This window comes from Paramormyrops kingsleyae, chromosome 17 (assembly GCF_048594095.1).
Source record: "Paramormyrops kingsleyae isolate MSU_618 chromosome 17, PKINGS_0.4, whole genome shotgun sequence".
Classification (NCBI taxonomy): domain Eukaryota; kingdom Metazoa; phylum Chordata; class Actinopteri; order Osteoglossiformes; family Mormyridae; genus Paramormyrops; species Paramormyrops kingsleyae.
The window spans coordinates 1,425,168-1,447,168 of record NC_132813.1 but is presented as its reverse complement, the minus strand read 5'-3'; the positions used below and the strand labels follow the sequence as shown (position 1 = coordinate 1,447,168).

Here is a 22,001-nt window from a genome sequence, read left to right as displayed (position 1 = left end):
CTTGACTTGGCATATTAAGGATGATATGAGTACTTGACTCGGCATATTAAGGATGATATGAGTACTTGACTCGGCATATTAAGGATGATATGAGTACTTGACTCGGCATATTAAGGATGATATGAGTACTTGACTCGGCATATTAAGGATGATATGAGTACCACATATGCTGTTACCCTTAACCTCTGACATCACGTCCCAGTTTCTTCTGATCACCTCTTTCGCTGGTCTTTTCAAAACTCGAGTTGCTCTGGACTTTAAAGAAGAACCATGAAAGAGGTGGATTACATTTCAGCTGCTTGCCTCGGCTCCCCGGCAGGAAACGCCATGGCTTGGGTTAGCGTATCTTGCTCTTCCTGAGCTCACTGGCTGCCTGGCTTCCCGCTGTCACTCCGCACCCTGGAGTGCTGATGCCTCGATGTGGACCCGCTTCTCAGTCCTGGGCACTTCAGGTCCAGAAGCTACAAATCCAGACCAAGATTTTTAGAATCTTGGTAGAAAAACCATGACCACCGTGACATTTGCGCTATAGACACATTCAGATGCTGGAAGAAATAACGGCTCCCTGTGTTTGTCCATCTCTGTCCCAAACGCCGTGGCAAGCTGGTTCTCTGGGGCGCATCAACTGACCACCAGCTGACTCACTTAACGAGGCACATTTAATGACCTTTCCTAACGTGCCACCTGACTGCGGGGGCTTGATAATGGGGGGCTGTGAAGGTGGATGAGGGGCTTTTTGGAAGCAGGGGGCTGGTGGTGAACAGGGAACTGACTTCTTCATTTTGTTTTGCCTTGGCAAAGATATACAAACTATGGGACATGTCATTAAATGTCCCCAACATGGTGCCACTTCCCCTAGTGGGCTTGCGTTTTACTGTCACCGTAAAGCTGGCACAGTCACCCACTGGGCAAAACGAATTCCCTGTTTTCTGAGAAAAAGCATTGCTGGTGACGGTTAAATCACTGGGCTCCTAGGGAAGTTATCTAGTTACCGCAGCAGACGTTACTGAGGGTTTGTGCTTCATCGTGAGAAAGCATTCTTTGCGTGTGTTAGAGTCTCAGCCAGCCAGACCTGAACAAGCACAGGACTCGGGGGGGGGGGGGGGGGGGTTACTGCAGTACGTGTACACAAAGCTCAGACGGCTAAACCATCACGATTAGGCCTTAAGATGAACACTGAGCGATCCTCTTTCTGCCCCTCGGTGAAGCCACATGTGTTGGTTTGACTTCAGACAGTATGAAAGAGTCACCACCCTGCCCATCGTCCCCCCACCCCGGCGGGGAATGTGGACCTTGCCGCCGCTCACAGTGGCCGTCCGTCTTCAGCCTTTTGGGTATGCAGGGCAGGTAAAGTGCTGTTTCCTGGCTTCAGCTCCACAAGCCTGTGGAGAATTCCATTTTTTAATGTCATCCGGATTGCAGGTTAAGTATAAAGACTTAATGACTGCGGGAGCTGTAGGGTGTTTACACTGATGTGTGGCGTCTGGATGTCACTCCCCTGTGTGTCTGCGTCTGTGTGGGTCCTGCAGAGACGTCCTCCTTCCTTCCTTTCACTCCTGTGCCGTGTTTGCAGGAGCTCCTGCCCTCGTTTTTCCACCTTTCCGCTCGCCTGAGGCCCAGAGGTCTGGTTCAGCTAATCCTTCCTAAACTCCGGTGCAGCTTCTGGTGTCTGGACGTGTAGTGGCTGCGGCGTCCAGCAGACGCAAGAGAACCATACGGGACCCAGGTGGAGACGCCCACGGCCCGAGCCCAGCGGGGGCATTTCAGGTGTCCAGGAGGTGGCACATGCAGTGTCAAGGACGCGCTCAAGTGCAGTGCTGTTCACCGCAGTCATTACTTGCATTTGATGAATAGCCATCTGCTACAATCCGAAATCCGCTGGGGGTAATTACTGCAAGGGTGACGGTTTATGCTGGACATTCGGGTGGAGCGCAGATCTTTTACCTGCGGATGGCGCTCCTCGCTGTTCAGTGGCCAGTAGGGCAGTTGCCGTACAGCTGAGGCAGGAACCACACACATGGAGTTGAGAGGCTGGGAAGAACAGCGAGTCGCGAAGGTCTTCCTGCAGAATTGTGCGAAACCTGCCGATTGACAGACTACCTTTGTCCGGATAACAAAATAACAGAAGTTTCGAAAGGCTCGAGAAAATGGCTGTTTGCACTAATTGGATTTCATTGATTGAATTAGATGGACACCCCCTCTGGTGAAGGGGGAGGGCATGCGATTAGTCCCTGAGGAAATCTGAGCTCTTTTTTCAAAAAGAAGATGACGGGATTTTGCATTTTTTAACACACCGATGGAGTGAAAGGCCCTTCTTTATAAAGGCCTTTTCATTAATGTGAGCCAGCTGTGCTCTCGCCTCCAGTCACCATGGTGATGTCCAGGCTTTTAAGGGGCCTTTCAGCGTGCGTCCACAATGGAGCCTGATGGCGTTAATCACTTATAATAACAATTGTGTGCTCTCGCAGTTTGCATAGGGCCTTTGCTAATTATAATTTCACCTGTGATGTGAAATCCTGGTGAGATTGGAACACAGATACGAGAGAGGAACAGAAGAGGACCGAAGCGGAATCAAGGTAGGAGTCCTTGAAATATGGGGACTGGAGAGCACTTGTGTTTGTAAAGAAATGCGCCGCAAAATATGGATTGCTCAGTGTCATTAAATAGCATTCCAGCAGGAAAATGGTTTGCCTCTTTCCATTAAAAGGAACACCCTGTATTATTTTCTAAGAAAATGTTTTTTTTTTAAAAAAGGATTCTGGTAAAACAACTGGTTGTCATCACATGTAATGGCCCCCCCCCCACTCCCCACCCCCGGCATTTTGTGAGGTTCATGCACATCGCCTTTCACATCTCTGCTGTCAGCAGTTACTGCCCTCCTCTCTGGGCTCGGTTGCATCAGTAATAGCCTCCCAGGTGACCACAGTCGGACGGCAATAACCTGTGCCCACGTGGGCAGTTCTGCAGGAGGTGGGGGCATCCATGAGTGACAGGTACCATGTCAGCCAGAGGGTGTAGAGGGTCCGGCGAATGCACTGCTGGCTCCTCAGACCACCATGCTGTCATGCCCACGGCCCTGAAAGCCTCAGCGCTAACAGAGGCTCCATCTTCCGATTGGGCGGATGATCAGGCTTGTTTTGGGCTCTTGTCGTAATTACATCCCCAAGAACAGGGCAGATGGCCCTCTTAGGTATGAATGTAATCATTAACATTGCCGGCACCATGATTTTAATTAACGTCAGGCAATAGATTCTGCTAATTGCACGTTGTAGTTTTAATTGCATTTGAACCCCCCCACCCCCCGTAATTCCCAAAGATCGACAGTATCGTAATTCTGGTGAATGGATTTTGTGTGCAGGTGTAGCACAGGCTTGGAGCAGCAACAGGTGTAGCACAGGCTTGGAGCAGCAACAGGTGTAGCACAGGCTTGGAGCAGCAACAGGTGGGCACACTGTGCTGCCTGGTTATGTTTCTCTCTCTCTCTCTCTCTCTGTCTTTTCATCTCTTTCGTTGCCCTTCTGTTGCTTTCACTTTCTCTCCTCTCTTATTCTCTCCATTCTTCTGTTCCTTTCTGCCTTTCTCTCTCTCTCATTCTCTCTATCCCCTTCTCCATCTCTTTCTCTTCTTCTGTCCGTCTCTCACAGCACACATGTTTTTCTGTCCCCCGGACAGTCTTATAAGATGCAGTTTGGTACGGTGTGACGGTTCCCAGCCGTAATATTTGTTTAAAACCATTCCCAGCTGTAATAAATGCAGAGCGAGTCAGTTTGTCACACCTGTGTCCCCAGGCCCTGCGTCACTCAGCGTCCTCTTCCTGAACCTCCGTAACAGCCCCACCTTGTGAAAACATGTTTTCCAGAACATTCCATGGCCGACACAAATTTAAGAAGGACCACTAAAACCTCCATATTCCTCTTCCTGTTTTTTCTTCTGGGTACCATTTTTGACTGCCTGCCACCTTTCTTTCAGCAGTTCAGGACATCTTCCTTCCTCTCCTCCGCACTGGCGGCCCATCTGTGATGTCACGCCATATAACCATCTGATAAACAGAGGAATGGCATGCTGTCCCTATTTAAAATTCCTGCTGGCAGGAAAACACTTTCTCTTTCTTGAATCATAAAATGCTGAACAGAAAATAAATGGTCACTTCTGTTTTATATATATGAAAAATGTGCTTTGCCCAAACCAGATTGCATCTGCTTTTTAATGGAATATCTCCAGCTTCCTGGGCTGTGACAACTCTGTAGCCCCCCCCCAACACCTTATCTAGGAAGGTTTTATTTGGGAGGCTCTGTGGCTCAGCGCAGAATGTGTGAAGACTATTCGATTAGATTAAAAGGAAACCATGTGGTCTCTGCATCTGGGTTTTTAAGGCTGCAGTGTATCAGGTGACTCTGAAGGGGTGTCAGCTGACATATCAGGTGACTTTGAAGGGGTGTCAGCTGACGTCAGGTGACTCTGAAGGGGTGTCAGCTGACGTCAGGTGACTCTGAAGGGGTGTCAGCTGACGTCAGGTGACTCTGAAGGGGTGTCAGCTGACATGTCAGGTGACTTTGAAGGGGTGTCAGCTGACGTCAGGTGACTCTGAAGGGGTGTCAGGTGACTTTGAAGGGGTGCCCACCTTTTCAAAGTGGAAATGCACAGCTGCTGTAGTGGTCAGGGTGGCCCCCTGACTCCATTCTTTTGCACAGTGTTTGCACAGTGGGTGTCAAGGTTTGCTGTGCCACACCGGTGTCTGCGAGGTGATCTCCAGGTTTCTCTTTTGTAGAGCATATAGAAGGTAATAACACCTCCATGCTTCTGAGACATAATAATAGCATTGGCTTCCCACCCCCCATGCAAACATTCCCAGAACAGAGAAGCACGATCACTGAGAGGCACTATCAGCACCTGGCAGGTAATCGGCGGGTACAGGATCTGTTAATGAGACACCCGCTGTCTGGCTATTATATATTTTTCCCCTCCTGCCTTTCGATGATTAAAAATGTGCGCCAGGTCCTTCTGGTGGGTCTGTGTGCTGTGTGAAGTTTGCTGCTTGTGTGGGTGGGTTCTGCTGTCTGGAAGCTGACTTAAGCCACACGGGGCTGCCTCGGTGCAATCTGATTCATTTCTCGGGTGCGGATAAATGCCTGGCCGGCCTCCCCCGCCCTCTGTGGGGCCGAGATGGCGGCCGGCGCTGATTCAGGACTGACGATACCAGAATCCTGCATGAAGCAGATGTAGGAAATGCGCTCAACTGCTCAATCTGACAGCTTTGAAAAATAGATTCCTGCAAATTACTGATAAGTGAGTAGGCCAAATGTGCAGACTGCATTAATACTCTTATTTCTGTTCCCAAATGCTTTCTTTTCTGTCAAACAGGCAACTTTAGTGCAGATTTCACAGGCTCCTCTTGGCCTGACACAGAAGTGGGGAAATAAAAATGCAGCAGTAAATACATTTGGTATCAGCAAAGCTTGCTTACATAATCTAAAAACCAGGCTGACGTTCCACCGCTTGGGTCACTATGGAGAACCACGCCAAGGAGACACGTCTCTGTCAGAGGCCTTTCTGCTGAAGACACCAAGCAGACGGGAGCAGTTCTACCCTGCAAGGGTACAATTCCTACATTCTGTAGCTGACGTGATGCAGCAAGCTGTCTGCAGGGTCCACCTGTCAGTCAGGGGTGTTTTTTCACCTCAAGCTGTGTGGAACAATTTTCCTGAATCAATATGGAGATGGGAAAATACATCTAATCATCTCTTAAATTCCTCCAACTTTCAGTTATAATTTGCAGATTTCTTTAGCAGATTTTCAGTGACTCTAAATTAGTTTCAGCTCAGTGTGAAAACTTTTGGCACAAGAAACATGTCAGTTGAAATATTCAGGTGCTCTTTCCTGACAAACTGCGGAGGAGAGCATTTTGGTCCTCGGTGTGTGTATATTTAACTGGGCACCTGTGGAAGTGACAGGATTGATCCCTTTTTTCACAGAGCTTCGAATTTAATTTAGAAAGAAAAAACAACGGGGACCCGTCGCAAATTGCCAGTCAGCACGGCCGATTTTGTGAAGTCAGATTCAATTTTCATTCCTCTCTCCAGAGCGACACCAATCAACCTAGATAATCCCACATTCTGTGAGGAAGTGAGCAAACACAACTGCCCGGTGGAGAATAACGGCACAGTCCATTAAGAGCCAGGTCCATTGGGGTCTGGCGTGGTGCTGGGGGGGTCGTGGGGGGTGTGGCACGGCTACAGAAACAGCATCCGTGAGGCATCAGCTCCTTTCATTATGCATGACTTAAGTTCTTCAAGGCGGAGTGTCCTTCTGCCCATAACTTTATTAAAGGCATTTTTCCACTGGGGCTCATGGGAAAGACCAGGCTGGTTGGTCCCGGTCCGTCCTATTTAACCCGCCGGGGAGGTGATGCAATGCCTTACCAGACCCCCGCTGGCACCAGCTTGAGGTGCTCCTGCATTTCTGAGTGGCCTTCGTCTGACCTACTGCAAACCTATGAGAAGAGATGAGATGCCTTGTGTTTGCTTAGGTTTTGGAGCCCCCCCCCCCCCCCCCAGTGTGCTGTGAGAGGATTGAGTTTATCGTCCCCAAGTCACCAGGGAGGAGGTGTCTCTCTACTGCAGCGAGGGTGAACGAGAGAGCCTCTTATTGCACAATTTATCCCACAGAAACTGCTTCCCCCTACCAAGGCAGACATGGCCGTCGGAGAGCAAAATAAATTTCTTGGTATTAGCGATCAATGGCTACAAAGAGAGGGAGGCCTGCAAGGGCTCGGCCGGTTTAAACAGTGCTGTGTTCCAGGCCCAATGTCAAGGCATGTTATGGAGATACCGTCCATAGGGGACCTGTATCTGGCTGGGGGGGCTCAGGTTGGCAGCTGGGATGTTTCTATCACCATGGAGACCGCAGAATGGCTCGACGGCACTCGCCAGAAGGAATGACTAAATGGGGAAATCGATGCCGGTAAGCTGGCCCACGCAAAGCTGCCCCCCCTTGAGCCAAGAGCCTTTACACTAAGCGCCCCCACCCCAACGGATGGCCAGGGCATTGCTAAACAGACGGCGGGATCTGTGGATTGGGGGGGGAGGGGTAAGGCAGTGTGACCGTGTGCTATTGGTTCCCTTGGTCAGAGGGCTGCCCAGCCCCCACCCCTCCTACCTCACTGGGATATCGTTGGTGAGACTGGATCCCAAGGGAAAGTGTGGACACCGTGGTTTCATTAGAAGGTATGGCACTCCCCACCCCCCAAAAGACACCCCAAACCGCCCTCATTCAGACATTTGTTTAAGCCCAGCTCTCAGCATCTCACCGTGACATAACAGGCTTTGAGGAAGATGGCGGTGAGAGCTGGTCCATCTCTGCCCTTCCAGCCCCGTTTCGGTTTGAGAGCCTCCGTTGTCTTGGAAACTAATCGTTTGGACGACCTTGTCAAATGGGGATGGGCAAGAACCGGTTTTAAGATGCCACCGTGGGCAGAGAGATGGAGTGAAAAAGTAGACAGCAAACTGCTGCCTGAACCTTTTCATGGGAAAAAGGCTGAAATAAAAAATAGATGCCTTGAAAGTCATTCATCTGTCTTTTAACCACACTAGGCTGTGGGTGGGGCTTACGGCAGCTGTATGACATAGATGGGATGCCAGTCCATCACAGACACACACAGACACAAACACACACACAATGGTAGAACACCCAGTAAATATTTGTCAAAAATAATTTTAAATAAAAGCATGCATTTCTGCACTGCCTGTGTTGGGCTTGGGGGGTGCACTCCTTAAGGTCGAACCTGTGACTCACGCCCAGCAAAATCAGATCTGTAACCGTAGGTTGGTCCTGCTTCTGAGGTGCTTCATCACTGTAATTTATGGCGTGTCGCTCGGACGGCTTCTGCGGAAAGCCTCGCTCGCCTGGACAGGAATTCTTTAATGGAATTTATTGGAGCCCGAGCAGTAAGGAAATACAATTAGGCCACTGGTCGCATCTTCCTGAGCGCATTTCCATAATTGCGGAGACCCCTCTGGGCCCCTGGCGGCAGCAGATACCCACTTTGGGTGGTGCTGAGAGTGCCAAGGCAGCTGCCGAGTAGGGGATCTACTCCTGGTGCCCACGGATCTCCAGCCTCTCCTGGTGCCCACGGATCTCCAGCCTCTCCTAGTGCCCACGGATCTCCAGCCTCTCCTGGTGCCCACGGATCTCGAGCCTCTAGAGTAAGGAGTGAGTGCGTCCTGCTTGGACCGTCCTCTCAGCTTCAGACGCGCCGGCTTCTGTTTTTTTCCAGTGTTTTCATTACACATTGGCTGTAAACATTAACCAGACAATAAACCTGTTAGATGGGATCGTGCCCTTGGGGAGATCGTCAGTTAATTTTGGCTCCAATGGGAATTCAAAACCTCTGCATACTGGTAAAGGGAGAAAATACAAATTGCTTCTCTTTTTATACATCATCTATTTATTTGCAACTGCAAAAGACAGCATATAAGCTCTCTATATATACATAAATGCATAAACAAAAGGTGAAGAATTAAAGCATGACTTTGCCTTTGCATGGTAGGTGCTTATGGTATGCAGTAGGAAATCACCCGGCCGTTCGCACCCTGGACCCCGTCCTCCAGCAGCCAGTAAGCAGATCTGTGGGCTCGTCAGATCAGTTAGCTAGAAGCAGGTGCGGCTGCGTGAGAGCCGTTAGCGGTGACCTATCCAAACCCTGCCTCAGGAACGCTTCCTCAATTACGGGATGTGGACAGGCCTTTTGGGACAGTGAGGCTCCAGGAAACCTTAGGGGGGCCTCCCTCTGTGACGTCACCTGGGGCGAGCTTCGGTACTGAATGAGAAAATATCCGGTCTAGTGATGCTGAAGACCAGCTGTCTGTGCGCATCTGGACCAGTGCCGTTAGGGTTGCTTTTATTGTTAGCCAGGTCAATTTTGCATGTCCACACATGTGTCTGCCAGGCAGGGGGACCCCCCTGCTGCCCCGGGGTCTGTCAGACCCTGGCAGTGGCTTTCGTACTGCTGTTGTTAGCATACCAGTCAGGCAGGGAAGAGCAGTTCCATCAGACGGCAATTTTCCAGCCGGCTTCTGCCTGCATGTCGCAGTTTGCATTTAATTTCCTGTCCTCTGCTCCCTGCCTCTTAACGGACCTGACAGGTCTGAATAATAGAGGAAAAAGGGTCAAAAACTCGATGCGAACTTCATTCACCTCATTTTTAGCCTTCCTGCCACTCATTTTGAGGTCATAATCATTAATATATTTTTCATTTATGCAGCATGCATATCCTTTGTATTGGTCATATGTCTTAGTGCAGTGTTGAGTGGGCACTACCCCCCCTGGCACTGGAGAAGTCGTTTGCAGTGCTGGCCAGCCTATTAGGTGACATAGATGGCTGGGGGGGGGGGGGGGCACCGGCAAAGAAACTTGCCACTTGGGCTGGTTGTGTGCAACATGACAGGCAAAGGAGTAGCTGGAAGCATAAACTCTGCAGCAGCTGATCATCGCATTAGTAAAGTGTCACATCCCTGGAAAATAATAAGCTGAGACAACAGGCAGTGAGCAGTGGCGACGTGCAGTGATGTCGGACCATCAAGCGGAGGGTCACCGATGTCAAGCCTGAGGACGGCGTGCGTTGTGCTTTCAGGCTGCCTGCAGAACGCAATAAAATGGCCGTATTGATTTATTTCAGGCCAAAGGGACACGCAACCTGCTTCTCTCTCCATCTTTAATACACGGTGCTTTTACCTGTCCGCTCTGTCCGCTCTGTCCGCTTCGGCAGACTCTTTTACTGAAATGGCTTTTCATAGTAGATGAGGACATATGTGGTGCTTGGCGCAGGGGGGAAGGCGGTGGGGAGGGGTTTATCTACGTAAGACCCGCTGACGGGGGTCTTAACCGTAAGACCCACCTGGGTCTCCAGCAGCAGAGCGAGGTCTGCGGTGAAATCAAATTCCAGGAATGACAGACCCCTCCCCCATCACCATGGAGCTGCAGTTCGGGTCCCATCCTCTGCTCATCGGCATTAATGTCAGAGGTGGGCCAATGGGGGTGGTGGGGGGGGGGCGGGCGTGCAGGAATGAGTCTCTGATCAGCTGCATTGAGCTAAAGCCGATGAAGAACTTGAGGCTTCAACCAGCAGATGTTGCTAAGGAGACTGAGGCCTGTTAGCATTAGCAACAGGCTAATGGAAAAAGTGGGGGGGATTTAGTCAGAAGGGATCGCAGAAACCCCCCTCCCCCCAGTGTGTGAAGAGCAAGCACAACGCCTTCACCGTTAGCATGCGGCCTCTGTCACTCCTCTGGCTTGATTGGACGCCCACGTGCAAGCCTACAGCCCCTCCCCTCTCCTTTAACAATACCCTGCACATCTGTGTGGGTCACATGCAGGAAGGTGACAAACAGGAAGGTGTGGTGGAAACAGAGACACTGCTGTTCACAAGATTGGATTTTTACAGTTAGATCCAGTTATACGTACAATAGGCGGATGCTAAAGCTAGACATTTTTCAGATATGAGAAGTTTTCAGATGAGCTAATGTTTGTTTTGTTTTATTCCTTGTAAAGACCATTAAGAGGTTATATAAATTAACACTTGCATATTTATAATTGTTGATAACTGTTTGTGTACCTGATGTATGTCGGACAGGATAGAGATGTAGCTGGAGATGCCCTTCCAGAGCCTCTCGTCCGGTCTATGTCCCTTCCAAGTCATTTTCTGTTTCAGCTGTTAGTAAACGTGTCCCTTTGGATTTTGGTGTTTATGTCTCCTGCATCTCACATCCTCTGTGCTCTGTGGCGTGAGCTGTAAAGCTCTGGCAGCCTATAGAATTACCCCCTTACTCTCCTGGACCATCCAAACGCGATCCCCCTGGCCCCAGTCTCAGAGGAAGTTGTGAACCGCAGAGTTGTTTGTACTCTTCTCCTGATACACTCGCTCGTTCTTTTTTCAATGGGGTCTTTATTCCATCTGTTCCAGGCACGTCCTTGAATACCTTTCACTTGCCTGTTATTCGAAGTCTGAATGGGGACTTAACTTGAAATGGATGCAGTTGACTTGTATTAAAAATAAAAGTAACCAAGCGAAAAATCGACGCACGGTCCCTGCTGGAGTATGTAGTGGCGTCGGCGTCCTGACCTTTCAAAGTGTGCGCCGCTGTTAGCCGCTGCCCGGCGCCCGCCAGTGTGCGCCGCTGTTAGCCGCTGCCCGGCGCCCGCCAGTGTGCGCCGCTGTTAGCCGCTGCCCGGCGCCCGCCAGTGTGCGCCGCTGTTAGCTGCTGCCCGGCGCCCACCAGTGTGCGCCGCTGTTAGCCGCTGCCCGGCGCCCGCCAGGGTCCCGCTGCTCCCCGCTTTGCTGTCGGCGCCCCTCTCCTCCTGCACCATTAACAGCCTGTAACTCATGCCGTCCACCGGCACGTTGTCTCCTCCACCCCTCCACCCGACAGCTGTCTTTCTCTCGCTGCCATTTCCTGCCCCCCCCTCCCCCCCCCTGTGATGCTCCATTCCTTTTGTGCACTTGAGTCAGCACTGCGTCTTGCTGCGGTCGTTTGGGAAATTGAGAGTAAATTTCTGTGTCTGATTGGGCCACATGTTAATGTGACTTGAATCAGAGTCTGACTATCTGTGTATTTTTGCGCAACCTTCCATTAGAAGTAATAGACGGAGTAATATTTGATATTTTCCGGGGAAAAACTCTCTGTGTTCCAGTAGCATTTATATGTGATTAAAAAAGTGTGTGTCTGTGTAATTCTAACAGAAGAGCTGAGCTAAGTCCTTCTCAGCCACTCCTGACACTGGCTATTTGAAGTGAGCTGTGGGAATGTCAGGTGTCTCTATATGGGTATTCAAGCCTGAGGCAAATGAATGTATGAGAAGGGCTTTGACTGCAAGGAGGTCTCAGTTCACCAGAATCATGTGGCTTCTTGTTAACCAGCCCTTTCCGTGTTGCTGAGGAGCACCAGACAAACCAAGGGTGTTTGAAGTAAGCTTCTTGTCTTTGATTGCCATGGCAACCTCACAGTGCCTATTATATGAGCCGTTTCCTCAAAACGACTTGTATGACATTACCTTTTTGATATTGGGGGATTGTGGGAGGTAAGAGCATGGGGGAAGAGTCTCAGCCTTATCTTCTCCAAATTCCTTGTGTCGGTAGTCTGAGTGACAACAGTCTATGCCAGGGGCGGACGGTCTATGTCTACTCAAATGGCTGTCTGGACTCCCCAGCCCCTCCGTGACACATTGGCTTGAACCTGCTGGACACATGGTTCCTGGTTCAACACATGGTTCCTGGTTCAACACATGGTTCCTGGTTTTGCAAATAGGCTGCTATGAATGCAGATGCTTTAATTTGCTTTACAAGGCCTACAAGTGAAGGAACTCATGTGAAGGCTTTTAGAACAGAAGTCAGCTGGCTACAGGGAAGCAGTCTGATTTGAATGTCCTATAAGTATGGATCATTCTGCTTAATTCTAATGACCTGCATTGCTTAGTAATAAATAATTCCCATAATGGGATATGAAGTAAAGATGTGATCTGATTGTTATACAGTACTAGGAGTAATAATATATCATTTTGGGGCTGCAGTGTTTACTGCAAACATACAAAACAAGATATTTACGACTTTCACTGTCAGTCAGTCTTTTATGTGTACCTAAGAGGACTGCAGAGGCTCAACATGTTCTTCTCTACTGCTGAGAGCAGACGCAAAACATCAGAGAAGGCCTGGCAAGTGAGCCAAGCTCATAACATACAAAGCTCATGGCTTTGGGACGTGTTGAGGGCCTCTTGTGCTTCACAATGACTGGTCTAAGTGTGGTCTGCAGTATTTTACAGTGTGTGTACTCTGGCTACAGTCTCCAAAATCTACAGCCTACTGTTCACCATGGTGCACTATTTGCACTCTTGCTTTTTGGTATACTCCAGCATCTACGCTCTCTCAGTCTCAGTCTATAGGATCTGCAGTCTACTTTTCATCATACTACATGATCTATACTCCTGCTGTCTAGTATGCTCCAGTGTGCATACTCTCGCTGCAGTCTACAAGATCTACAGTCTGCTTTTTATCATGCTACACGATCTATACTCTTGCTGTCTGGTGTACTCCACTGTCTATGCTCTGGCTGTATTCTACAGTGCATGTGTCTCCAGTGTTTATATGCTACTGGAGATGCAGCCCTGTTGGAATAACATCCAAGGGCCACAGCATCTGTCCTGGAGAATCTGGGAAACACAGGCAGTCTGTGGTGTTCTTGAACATGTGTAACCCGTGTGTATGTGTTTGTGTCATTCTACTGAGGGCATCAGTCTAGATGGTGGTACTGCCAATGATATGCGCTGGCAGCTCTCAGACGCGTTCAGATTGGGCCCAGGATTGTTGGTCGATTCCCCCCCCCCAGCTGTAAAATCATTGAGGAAAACTATTCAAAAGGAGCAACTCCAGTAAAACGTATAGCTGTGTTACTTCAAGCGAAGCAGACACCCCCAAATGAAAACAAAGCAGACCCCCCCCCCCCCCACCATGTCGATCATGATGTGCAGAGAAGATATTGGTGATTGTGGTGCGTCTGTGATCCATGGCGGATTGGTCTGGCCTGCTTGAGTGGGCAGATCTAAGCATAGCTGGCTGGCACCCTGTGATTAGCTTGATGAAGACGAGGTAAAGATGTCTCAATATCATTAAGAGGAGGAATGTTGTGTGGCATTCTGGGATATCTCTCTGGCTTGTCAGCTGGCGCCCTGCCGTTAATAGGACAGCTCTGCCCAGGGCCTTATTATTTGATGTTGAATGAGGTATTTGTGTGTATAAACTACTAAGAAAAATGAGCCTGCAGGTTTTCCATCCACCGTTTTACTGTCAGTGACGAGTTAATAAAACTGGAGTAAAGCCACCTAACCTTGCTGGATGCAAGACAAATGGATAATTAAGGTGTTTTTGCAAAAAAAAAAGATGGATGCAGCCCAGACTCAGGCATAAAATTGGGCCTTCTGTAGTAAGTGCCCGTCCAACAGGTGGCGTCAGAGCGACGCCACTGACGGGCGCGGATGCTGGCAGATCGGGGGAAACCGAAACTCAGGAGGCAAACCTGTTATCCTTTAGAGCTCCTGCCCCCATTACGGAAACACCCGGCGCCACTCGCCTGAAGGCTTTGTCAGACGTGCCCGTTGTCATGGAGTCACTCGTCTCCTAGGGGGGAGGCGAGGGGGGGCAGGGGACTTGTGGCTGCTGTTGTGACATCCAGCCCCCTCTGACATTTCAGGCCCCCTCGCTGCGTTAATTAGCAGAAAAGGTTAATAAACCCAATGGGCAGCTGAGGTTTTATGAGTTTTATTTATTCAAGTGCCAATATACGTCACCCCCTCCCCCCTCAGAACCCCAACGAACTAGTTTCTACCTTGATACATTTGCTCATCTGAAAGTCGGTGTAAGCGTGAGCGATTTGGGGGTATTTGACCATGAATGATAATCACTGAGTGCGATGGAGGTGAAAATGCTCCCTCATATTTCTTGTCATTGCTTGACTCCATATATTTACCACCTACCCAGCTGCACCTTGACATCAGTAACGCAGGACGGCAAATACCACTCCACTGCAAATACCACTCCACTGCAAATACCACTCCACTGCAAATACCACTCCACTGCAATTACCGCGAGACTCCATTCAGAGCCGCGCGCTGCCTGTGCGATCGCCTTAATTACGCTGTTTAGATTAGAGTGATGCGTGATAAATCCATACCCTGAAGGCACGTCGCGTCTTATGAAATATGGAATGTGATCGGCATCACCATGCACAGCCGTGCAGGCATCTGCCCTGTGAAGCTGAATCCAGTTCTGACCATTTCATGTGGGAGAAGAATATGAAGATTTCAGGGGAGATTAGTTCGTCTTATCATTTTCTTTGAGGGTTCTTCCTCTCGTTCCTCCCCTTCTCTCATGGTCTGAATCCCTTTGCCTCATTGCTTCTCCCTATCTGGTGTCTCTCTGCCAGAGTCTGCAGGTGTACCTGCTTATCACACTTGGTCTTTCTCCCTCTCCCTCTCTCCCTCTCTCCCTCTCCCTCTCTCTCTCTCTCTCTCCCTCTCTGCCCCTATTGCATGCGCTACCCATTTATCTCCAATCTTATGCCGATGAGCGGCGTGAGGGGAGCTAGACCCAGTGATCACGATGGCACAATGCCCGTCCGTGATGTCGTGCCCACACCAACCATGGAAAACGTGGAGATGCCCGTTAATCTAACCACACCGAAGCTTGCAGTTACTGCGACATTCCCCATTTTTTAGATACTGACTGGAAGCTTGTACGGTATTAAGGTAATAGGTTATTTTGAAATCTGTGTGCTTTTCTATGCCTTTCTAAGGAGCAGTCTGGTTCATTTTAATTATGAAACCAGTGAACTAAAGTAGCTGTTTGAGGTGTATTGCAGTTCATGCCTCGGTCCACTAGAGGCGCGATGGCGCAGTGTGGCACCCAGCGATCGGCGCAGTTGTTTCTGTATGCAGCATTATTTTAAAAAATGGTAACGAAGCAAATTGGTGACAAAAAAAAAGTCCTGATGGGTCTCTTCTCTGGTGGAAATCCAGTGAAAAACTGCTTGCTGTTGTTGTCAAGTGTAGCCCTTAAATACTTGTGCGTCTGTGTAACAAGTGCAGCATCCGAGCAAATATTCAGCAGAGCAGGGAACACGGTCACCTTGTAGCACTCACAGCTGAAGCCAGATAAAGTTCACATGCTTGGGATCCAGCAAAAAACCTAGATTAGATTGGTATTTTGAACATGCTAAACCAAAGGACATGTCCCATGCACCTTGAATCCCTTCATTTGAATTCTGTTCACATTGTTGAAATTGTTTTGTTTATTAAATGTTTATTATAACTGTAGAAACTATTCATTTAATTTGTCTTTAAAGTCAATTTAATTATTTTGTATCTCTGCATAATAATTTATTGTAATGTTTGTAATGTATTTTATAATATAGCTGTAATATAGTTTATTGTTCATTTACCATTCATTTATATCATGATTAAATTCGATTCAGTTGTTTTGTAAAATGTTTGTACAAGAACATTTGTAATAAAGAAATACATGAGTTTAAATTGGCCTTGAGTAAATTAATTGCTAAATTTGATTGATTAAATAAACAATTGAGACAATTATTCTACTCGCCAACAGCCCCACCCGAAAAGCCTTGCTTTTGAAAATACCGTAAAAATACCGTATGGCTGGAAGGTATGAAAAAATAGATATAGTACCACCCAAGTCTAGATGACTGTTCTTTGACCTGTTTGGTTACTCTAAAATAAAGAGCGGTCATATTACATCACACCTGGCTTCCCAAAAAAATCATTCACCGAAGTTGCAACCTAATAATCATGACTTTTTCTCTCTCTCTCTTTCTCAAGGAAGATGAACAGTTTTTTCATTCTGAAAATGTACTTTTTGTCTAGAATGGTCAGATTTAAAAACTTCAGTTCAGGGACCCCCACGGTCCACCCTGTGGAGAAATTTGCATCCAGAGCAAGAGAATGTGGCTACAAAGTGCAGTTAATAAGACTTCTGTGCGGGATCAGCTGCGTGAGTAAATCCACTGGCGAGCTCCTCTCCCTGCCGGAGATTAGCGTCCGCAGGCACCAGCGCAGAGCCGTCGCCGTGGCAGTGTGTCTGGTTCGGGGAGATAACTCAGCAAGAAAGGAAGGGGTTCTCATCATGTAAATCCACACCATGCCAGTGTAACTGCCTTCTTACAAATACCATCCTTCCCCTAGTCATGGATGCTGCATGAATTAGGAGTCCTAAATGGCCCGGCTGTGTTTGTGGACCCAGAAAACCTACTGGTGGCAGTAATTGACTGGGACCCTGATTGAAACTTCTGAGCATCTGATGATGAGAGTGAAGTGGGTTATTGTTTGTTTGTTTGTTTGTTTGTTTTGTACTCGGACGGTCTGTCCATCACAGCTTCTCCTCCATTAACACGGCCGCTGACATGGACTCACATCTTTGCTTGGGGCGACTTTCCTGCACCCATCCGCTGCTCCACTTACAGCCGTCGCTGAAATGCAGAGGCCAGCGGAGTTTGTTTTTTGTCGGCTTTCAGTTCTTTCCACCTCGCCGCATCCCACTGGCCGGGATCAGAAATACATCATCGTCACTGACAGAGAGAGAGGGAGCACCTTCTCCTGTCCACAGCCTCTGCATCTGCTTTGCTGTCATGGGACGCTGGCTGGTCCCTCAGGCCGCCCCCCAGGTGGAGCTCATGTGAGGCTGAGAGCCTCTTTGTTCTGAGATGGATGGTGCCTAAAGGTGCCCGCGGGGGCCCCCCCTGGCCATCGTACTGTGCTGAGATCTCTGCAGCGATGCGATGATTCTACCTCCTGCTTCTGGGACACCTCCCGCCTGACCTTTTCATGCTCTTCTGATAAGTGCTCTCTCCTCGCTGCAGCTTTCCTGCTGAGCTGCTTAAGTACCAAAGCACCTGAAGTGAAAGGTGGCACGTTTACCCCCCCAGGGACAGTTTGCGGAGGAGTCCGGCCTCGTGCTGTGACCTGGCCGGCGGTGTGCAAACGTAAGCCCCCAAGGGACGAATCCCGTGGGGCTTCTAGGTAGTTCGGGCCCCTCCGGGGGACCCATGCGGACGTCCCTCTCTGTGCTGATTGGGCAGGAGTTTCTCAGAGTTTGGGTCACTTTGCAGCCATAGAGGACATGCCCTGTTTTTACTCCAGTCCAGGAACAGGAAGCCGGCAGCTCTGTGATGGAAGAACATGGGTGCCGTGTGCAAGGGCATCGCTAGAGATTTTGGGCTCCGTGACAGCATATCAGAATGGGCCCCCAACCTAGACCAATCCAATTATATTCCAATTTCTTTTGTGGTTTGTGGAATTGTCCTAACTTCTCCCTCATTATGGCTCCCCTGCTCCTGTGAACAGTCTTTCCCCATATTAATGGTCATTAAATACATTCTACCAGCACAAATAAGCCTTTAGTATGTCAGCCCCCTATGCGCTGATGATTGTTATCTTTCCATCCATGTGTCAGCCAGCTGATTAGTCTCTGATCCTTTACTAGAAAAAAAACATCCAATTAAGGGTGTTCTGGTACTTTCACCATGTTTTGGGATGAAAGCGTTGACACTGGTCATGTTTGCCTGTTGTCCTTTAGTTCTCTGCTGCATTATTGGCTGACAAACAGCTAAGGCTCCTCATTTAGGAGCCTCGGTATCCATGACGATCCCCCGCTCGACGCGTCATAAGCGTAATTGTGCCGTTCGGGCCCTGGGGCTCCGTGAGGCTGGCAGCCCCTCCGTCTGCCTTTCTCCGGCTTCGTTATGCCAGTGTGTCTGGGCCCCGCATGGGAGACGTGGCCCACGGCTGCCATACACTATTTCCGGAGCAGTGCGGACGACAGTCACGGTGAGACCGCCGGCAGACGCTCGTGTCGCTCGCGTTATCAGACGTTCTTTGGAACCTGTTTACTGCGCCGATGCTATGGGAGAGACTCAATTTCATCCCAGCTTGTGCCTGGCAGGCAGGACCCGCCTGATAACCACTCTCAATCTAGTGAGCAGGAGCGATTGTGGCTTTGGCCCGCGGCAAGAGGCCGGGGAGGTCGCCGGCGCTATCAGGTCCTGCCAGTATTATCTTACAGTTTAATTAATTTTTAGTGATGGTGTTGAGGGCCCCCAACGGTCTGCTTTTCCTCTCTACTGCAGCTCATTGTAGGTTAGGGCCTCGCAGATCATTGAAAGCCCCATTTGAAAATGGCAAATTGAATTTCCTTTTATCCTCCTTTGAGTAGGAGGGCCATTGTGTCCCCAAAATAATCCTCCGTCGAATAGGAGAGGGTCTTTTTTTCATACCTTATGAAAGAATCGCACCCCCCACAGTTATAGCTAATTTTCCCCTTTCAGCTCCATGTTTGCATTAGCGTGTGTTCGCTAATGCTTGCCGATGCTGCTCCATGGCGGTAAATTGCAACGCAGATCGAGGCTGGTTCTCCCACATGAGGACCGAGCTCTCGCCCCCGCTGTGTCTTTCGAGCGCCCCTCGCCCTGCGTGAGGCCGCGGCCCGGGCGGCGGTCAATCTGTCAATGCGTCTCATTCAGCTCCATCCGCATCGCTATGGCAACGATGCGGCCGGCATGCCTCCGGCCCAGACTGCTGCCTCTCCGCGGATGGTTTCCTGGACAGCAGTTAAAAACACGATGTGGGAGTCAGTGAGTCTGGTTGTTAAAGTTCAGAGTTCACAAATGTGTCAGGGTCTGGTTGGCACCACGCCTGTACTTTAAAGCTTAAATAACAAAGCTTTTATGGTGGGGGGTGGGTTGACATTTTCTACAATCCCATGAAATGGTCCATTTGCTGGTGTGCGGTAATGTGGAATACACATCTGTAATTTTAATATTTTTTGTCTTTTTTTTCACAGGATGCTTTGCTCCGGCTCGCCTCCATCACTGAAGCCAGTTCCCTGCGGGATGTCATTAAGGAGGTTCTGGAGGCAGTTCTACCCAAAGTCGTACGTACCCTCCTCACGGTTTACCCGTATGACTCTGCCCCCGTACATACCCTCCTCACGGTTTACCCATATGACTCTGCCCCTCTACGTACCCTCCTCACGGTTTACCCGTATGACTCTGCCCCTCTACGTACCCTCCTCACGGTTTACCCGTATGACTCTGCCCCTCTACGTACCCTCCTCACGGTTTACCCGTATGACTCTGCCCCTCTACGTACCCTCCTCACGGTTTACCCGTATGACTCTGCCCCTCTACGTACCCTCCTCACGGTTTACCCGTATGACTCTGCCCCTCTACGTACCCTCCTCACGGTTTACCCGTATGACTCTGCCCCTCTACGTACCCTCCTCACGGTTTACCCGTATGACTCTGCCCCTCTACGTACCCTCCTCACGGTTTACCCGTATGACTCTGCCCCTCTACGTACCCTCCTCACGGTTTACCCGTATGACTCTGCCCCTCTACGTACCCTCCTCACGGTTTAGCTTAGTCATTTCATCCTGTTTGTTTGACTCATCTGCCGGCCCCTGGAGGATGGGCTCCCCCTTTGGGTCTGGTTCCTCCCAAGGTTTCTTCCTCTTAGGGAGTTTTTCCTTGCCATTGTTGCCTTTGGCTTACTCAATGGGGGGTCCTTACGAGGCAGAAATGTAAAGCGCATTGAGACAATGTAATGTTGTGATAATGCGCTATATAAATAAAATTGAATTGAATTGAATTTACCCGTATGACTCTGCCCCCGTACATACCCTCCTCACGGTTTACCCGTATGACTCTGCCCCCGTACGTACCCTCCTCGCGGTTTACCCGTATGACTCTGCCCCCGTACGTACCCTCCTCACGGTTTACCCGTATGACTCTGCCCCTCTACGTACCCTCCTCACGGTTTACCCATATGACTCTGCCCCCGTACGTACCCTCCTCGCGGTTTACCCGTATGACTCTGCACATGGTAACTCATCTGGTAACTACTGGGTAAGTGAAAGTAATTTCCAGCATGTTGCACAGGATTTCAGTGAGTCTCTCACGTGGAACGGAAATTCATTTCTACTGTATGTTCTTCAAATGTGTGATTGTTTCACCTTCTGATGTTGGACTTCCTCACAAACCCTGCATGTTTCTGCTCACCTGTAGCCGAACATGTGCAGGACCTAATCTGATGAAGTTCTGGGGATGGTTGTAGGATTGATATTTCATTGGCACCCAGATTTCTTCTCTGTGGGCTGACAGATCAGTCCCCTTTCAGCAGCCTGGACCTCCTTCTTGACAAGCCTGATAAATTAAAAGAATAATCACATTTGCACCTCCCCTGCCTCGCGTTCTCCTGCAGATGGACAGCTCACCAACCGAGCTGGAAGGTCGCAGCTGCGGCTCGCTGTCACGCACGCACATGCATGCGCGCGCACACACACACACACACATACACACACACACGCACAGGCTTTGGGGGCTTCATTCAGCCACATACTGGTAAGCTGATCGCCGGGCAGCCCTGGAACTTATGGAGAACTTGCACATCTGACCTGGCGGGGGGGTTAGGGGCCCACCCCCACCAAGCCTCATTATATTGCTTGCCGTTTCGCTGCCTTTACCCATGTTAGGAGAGGAAAAAGAGGTAAAATATTACATTTTCTGACAAATGTTGAGGCTTAGGAGTAAAAATAGAGAGGACTGCTTGTGCAGAACGGATCTCTGCTCATTATTCTCGTCACCGGCGTCCTTTTGTCTGCAGGGGGCGCCGGGGTCACCACTCTTGACACGGGTTATTTAAGGAGTGGCCCAAGCGGGTGGATTTTGTGGGCCTGTAGCACCTCTCGCAGGGACAGGTCATGAGGCAGAAGGCCCAGGAGCACGGCAGTTGCATCCACCAGCAAATTGCAGACCACGCCTACATGGTACATATGGTGGCCACTGCACCTTCATCTGTAGGGCAGGGACCAGTGCATTCCAGCTAAACAGACACTTTGTGTTTGAAGTCTGTGACCTGGAAGTGTCAAAGGGTGGCGTCCAACGGAACTGTAACGCATGGGTTAACGTCCCCGATCGAGTTAGAAGTATCTCAGAAGGTCATAGTTGGATAGAAGACTGAGACCTCCTACACATCGCACAAGCCCAACCGAAGCAAATCCAATAAACAGCATCACTTCAGCTTCAGATTAGTGCACAGAGGGCCGCTACAGTTGGAGCTTCCTGTTTATTCGTGTAATTACTGTGAGTGCTGCTTTTCGATTTCTGTGGCTTTCCGCATAATTGAAGTGTTATTCATGCAGACGCCGTTGTGTTTTTTCGTGTGCATTCTCCTCAGTGCTCATAGTGGTTTTGCGTGTGTGATGCTGCTTCGTCTCTCAGCCAAGCTGCCCCTCCCCTTTCTTGGTCGCCGTGGTAACCTGAAACATGTCTCTGTCACAGGAGAGCGTGTTCATCTACCTTCTGGATGTGGAGAGCGGTCGGCTGCTGTGTGACAACCCGCCACACGCTCTGCTGGCTGAGGGGAAGCTCAGGTGAGCGTGCTTCTCTGTC

At 49.6% G+C, this 22,001-nt stretch overlaps 1 protein-coding gene across 3 annotated transcripts in view; it reads left to right on the top strand.

Annotated features, from left to right (window-relative positions):
- The window catches only part of pde2a (phosphodiesterase 2A), a 125,664-nt gene that overhangs the window by 64,989 nt on the left and 38,674 nt on the right, over positions 1-22,001 (top strand). For all 3 annotated transcript variants that reach the window (XM_072701009.1, XM_072701008.1, XM_072701010.1), the window contains 2 exons: positions 19,394-19,483; positions 21,891-21,982. In XM_072701009.1, the coding sequence (XP_072557110.1) occupies positions 19,394-19,483; positions 21,891-21,982 (182 nt within the window). The remainder of the gene's footprint in view (positions 1-19,393; positions 19,484-21,890; positions 21,983-22,001) is intronic.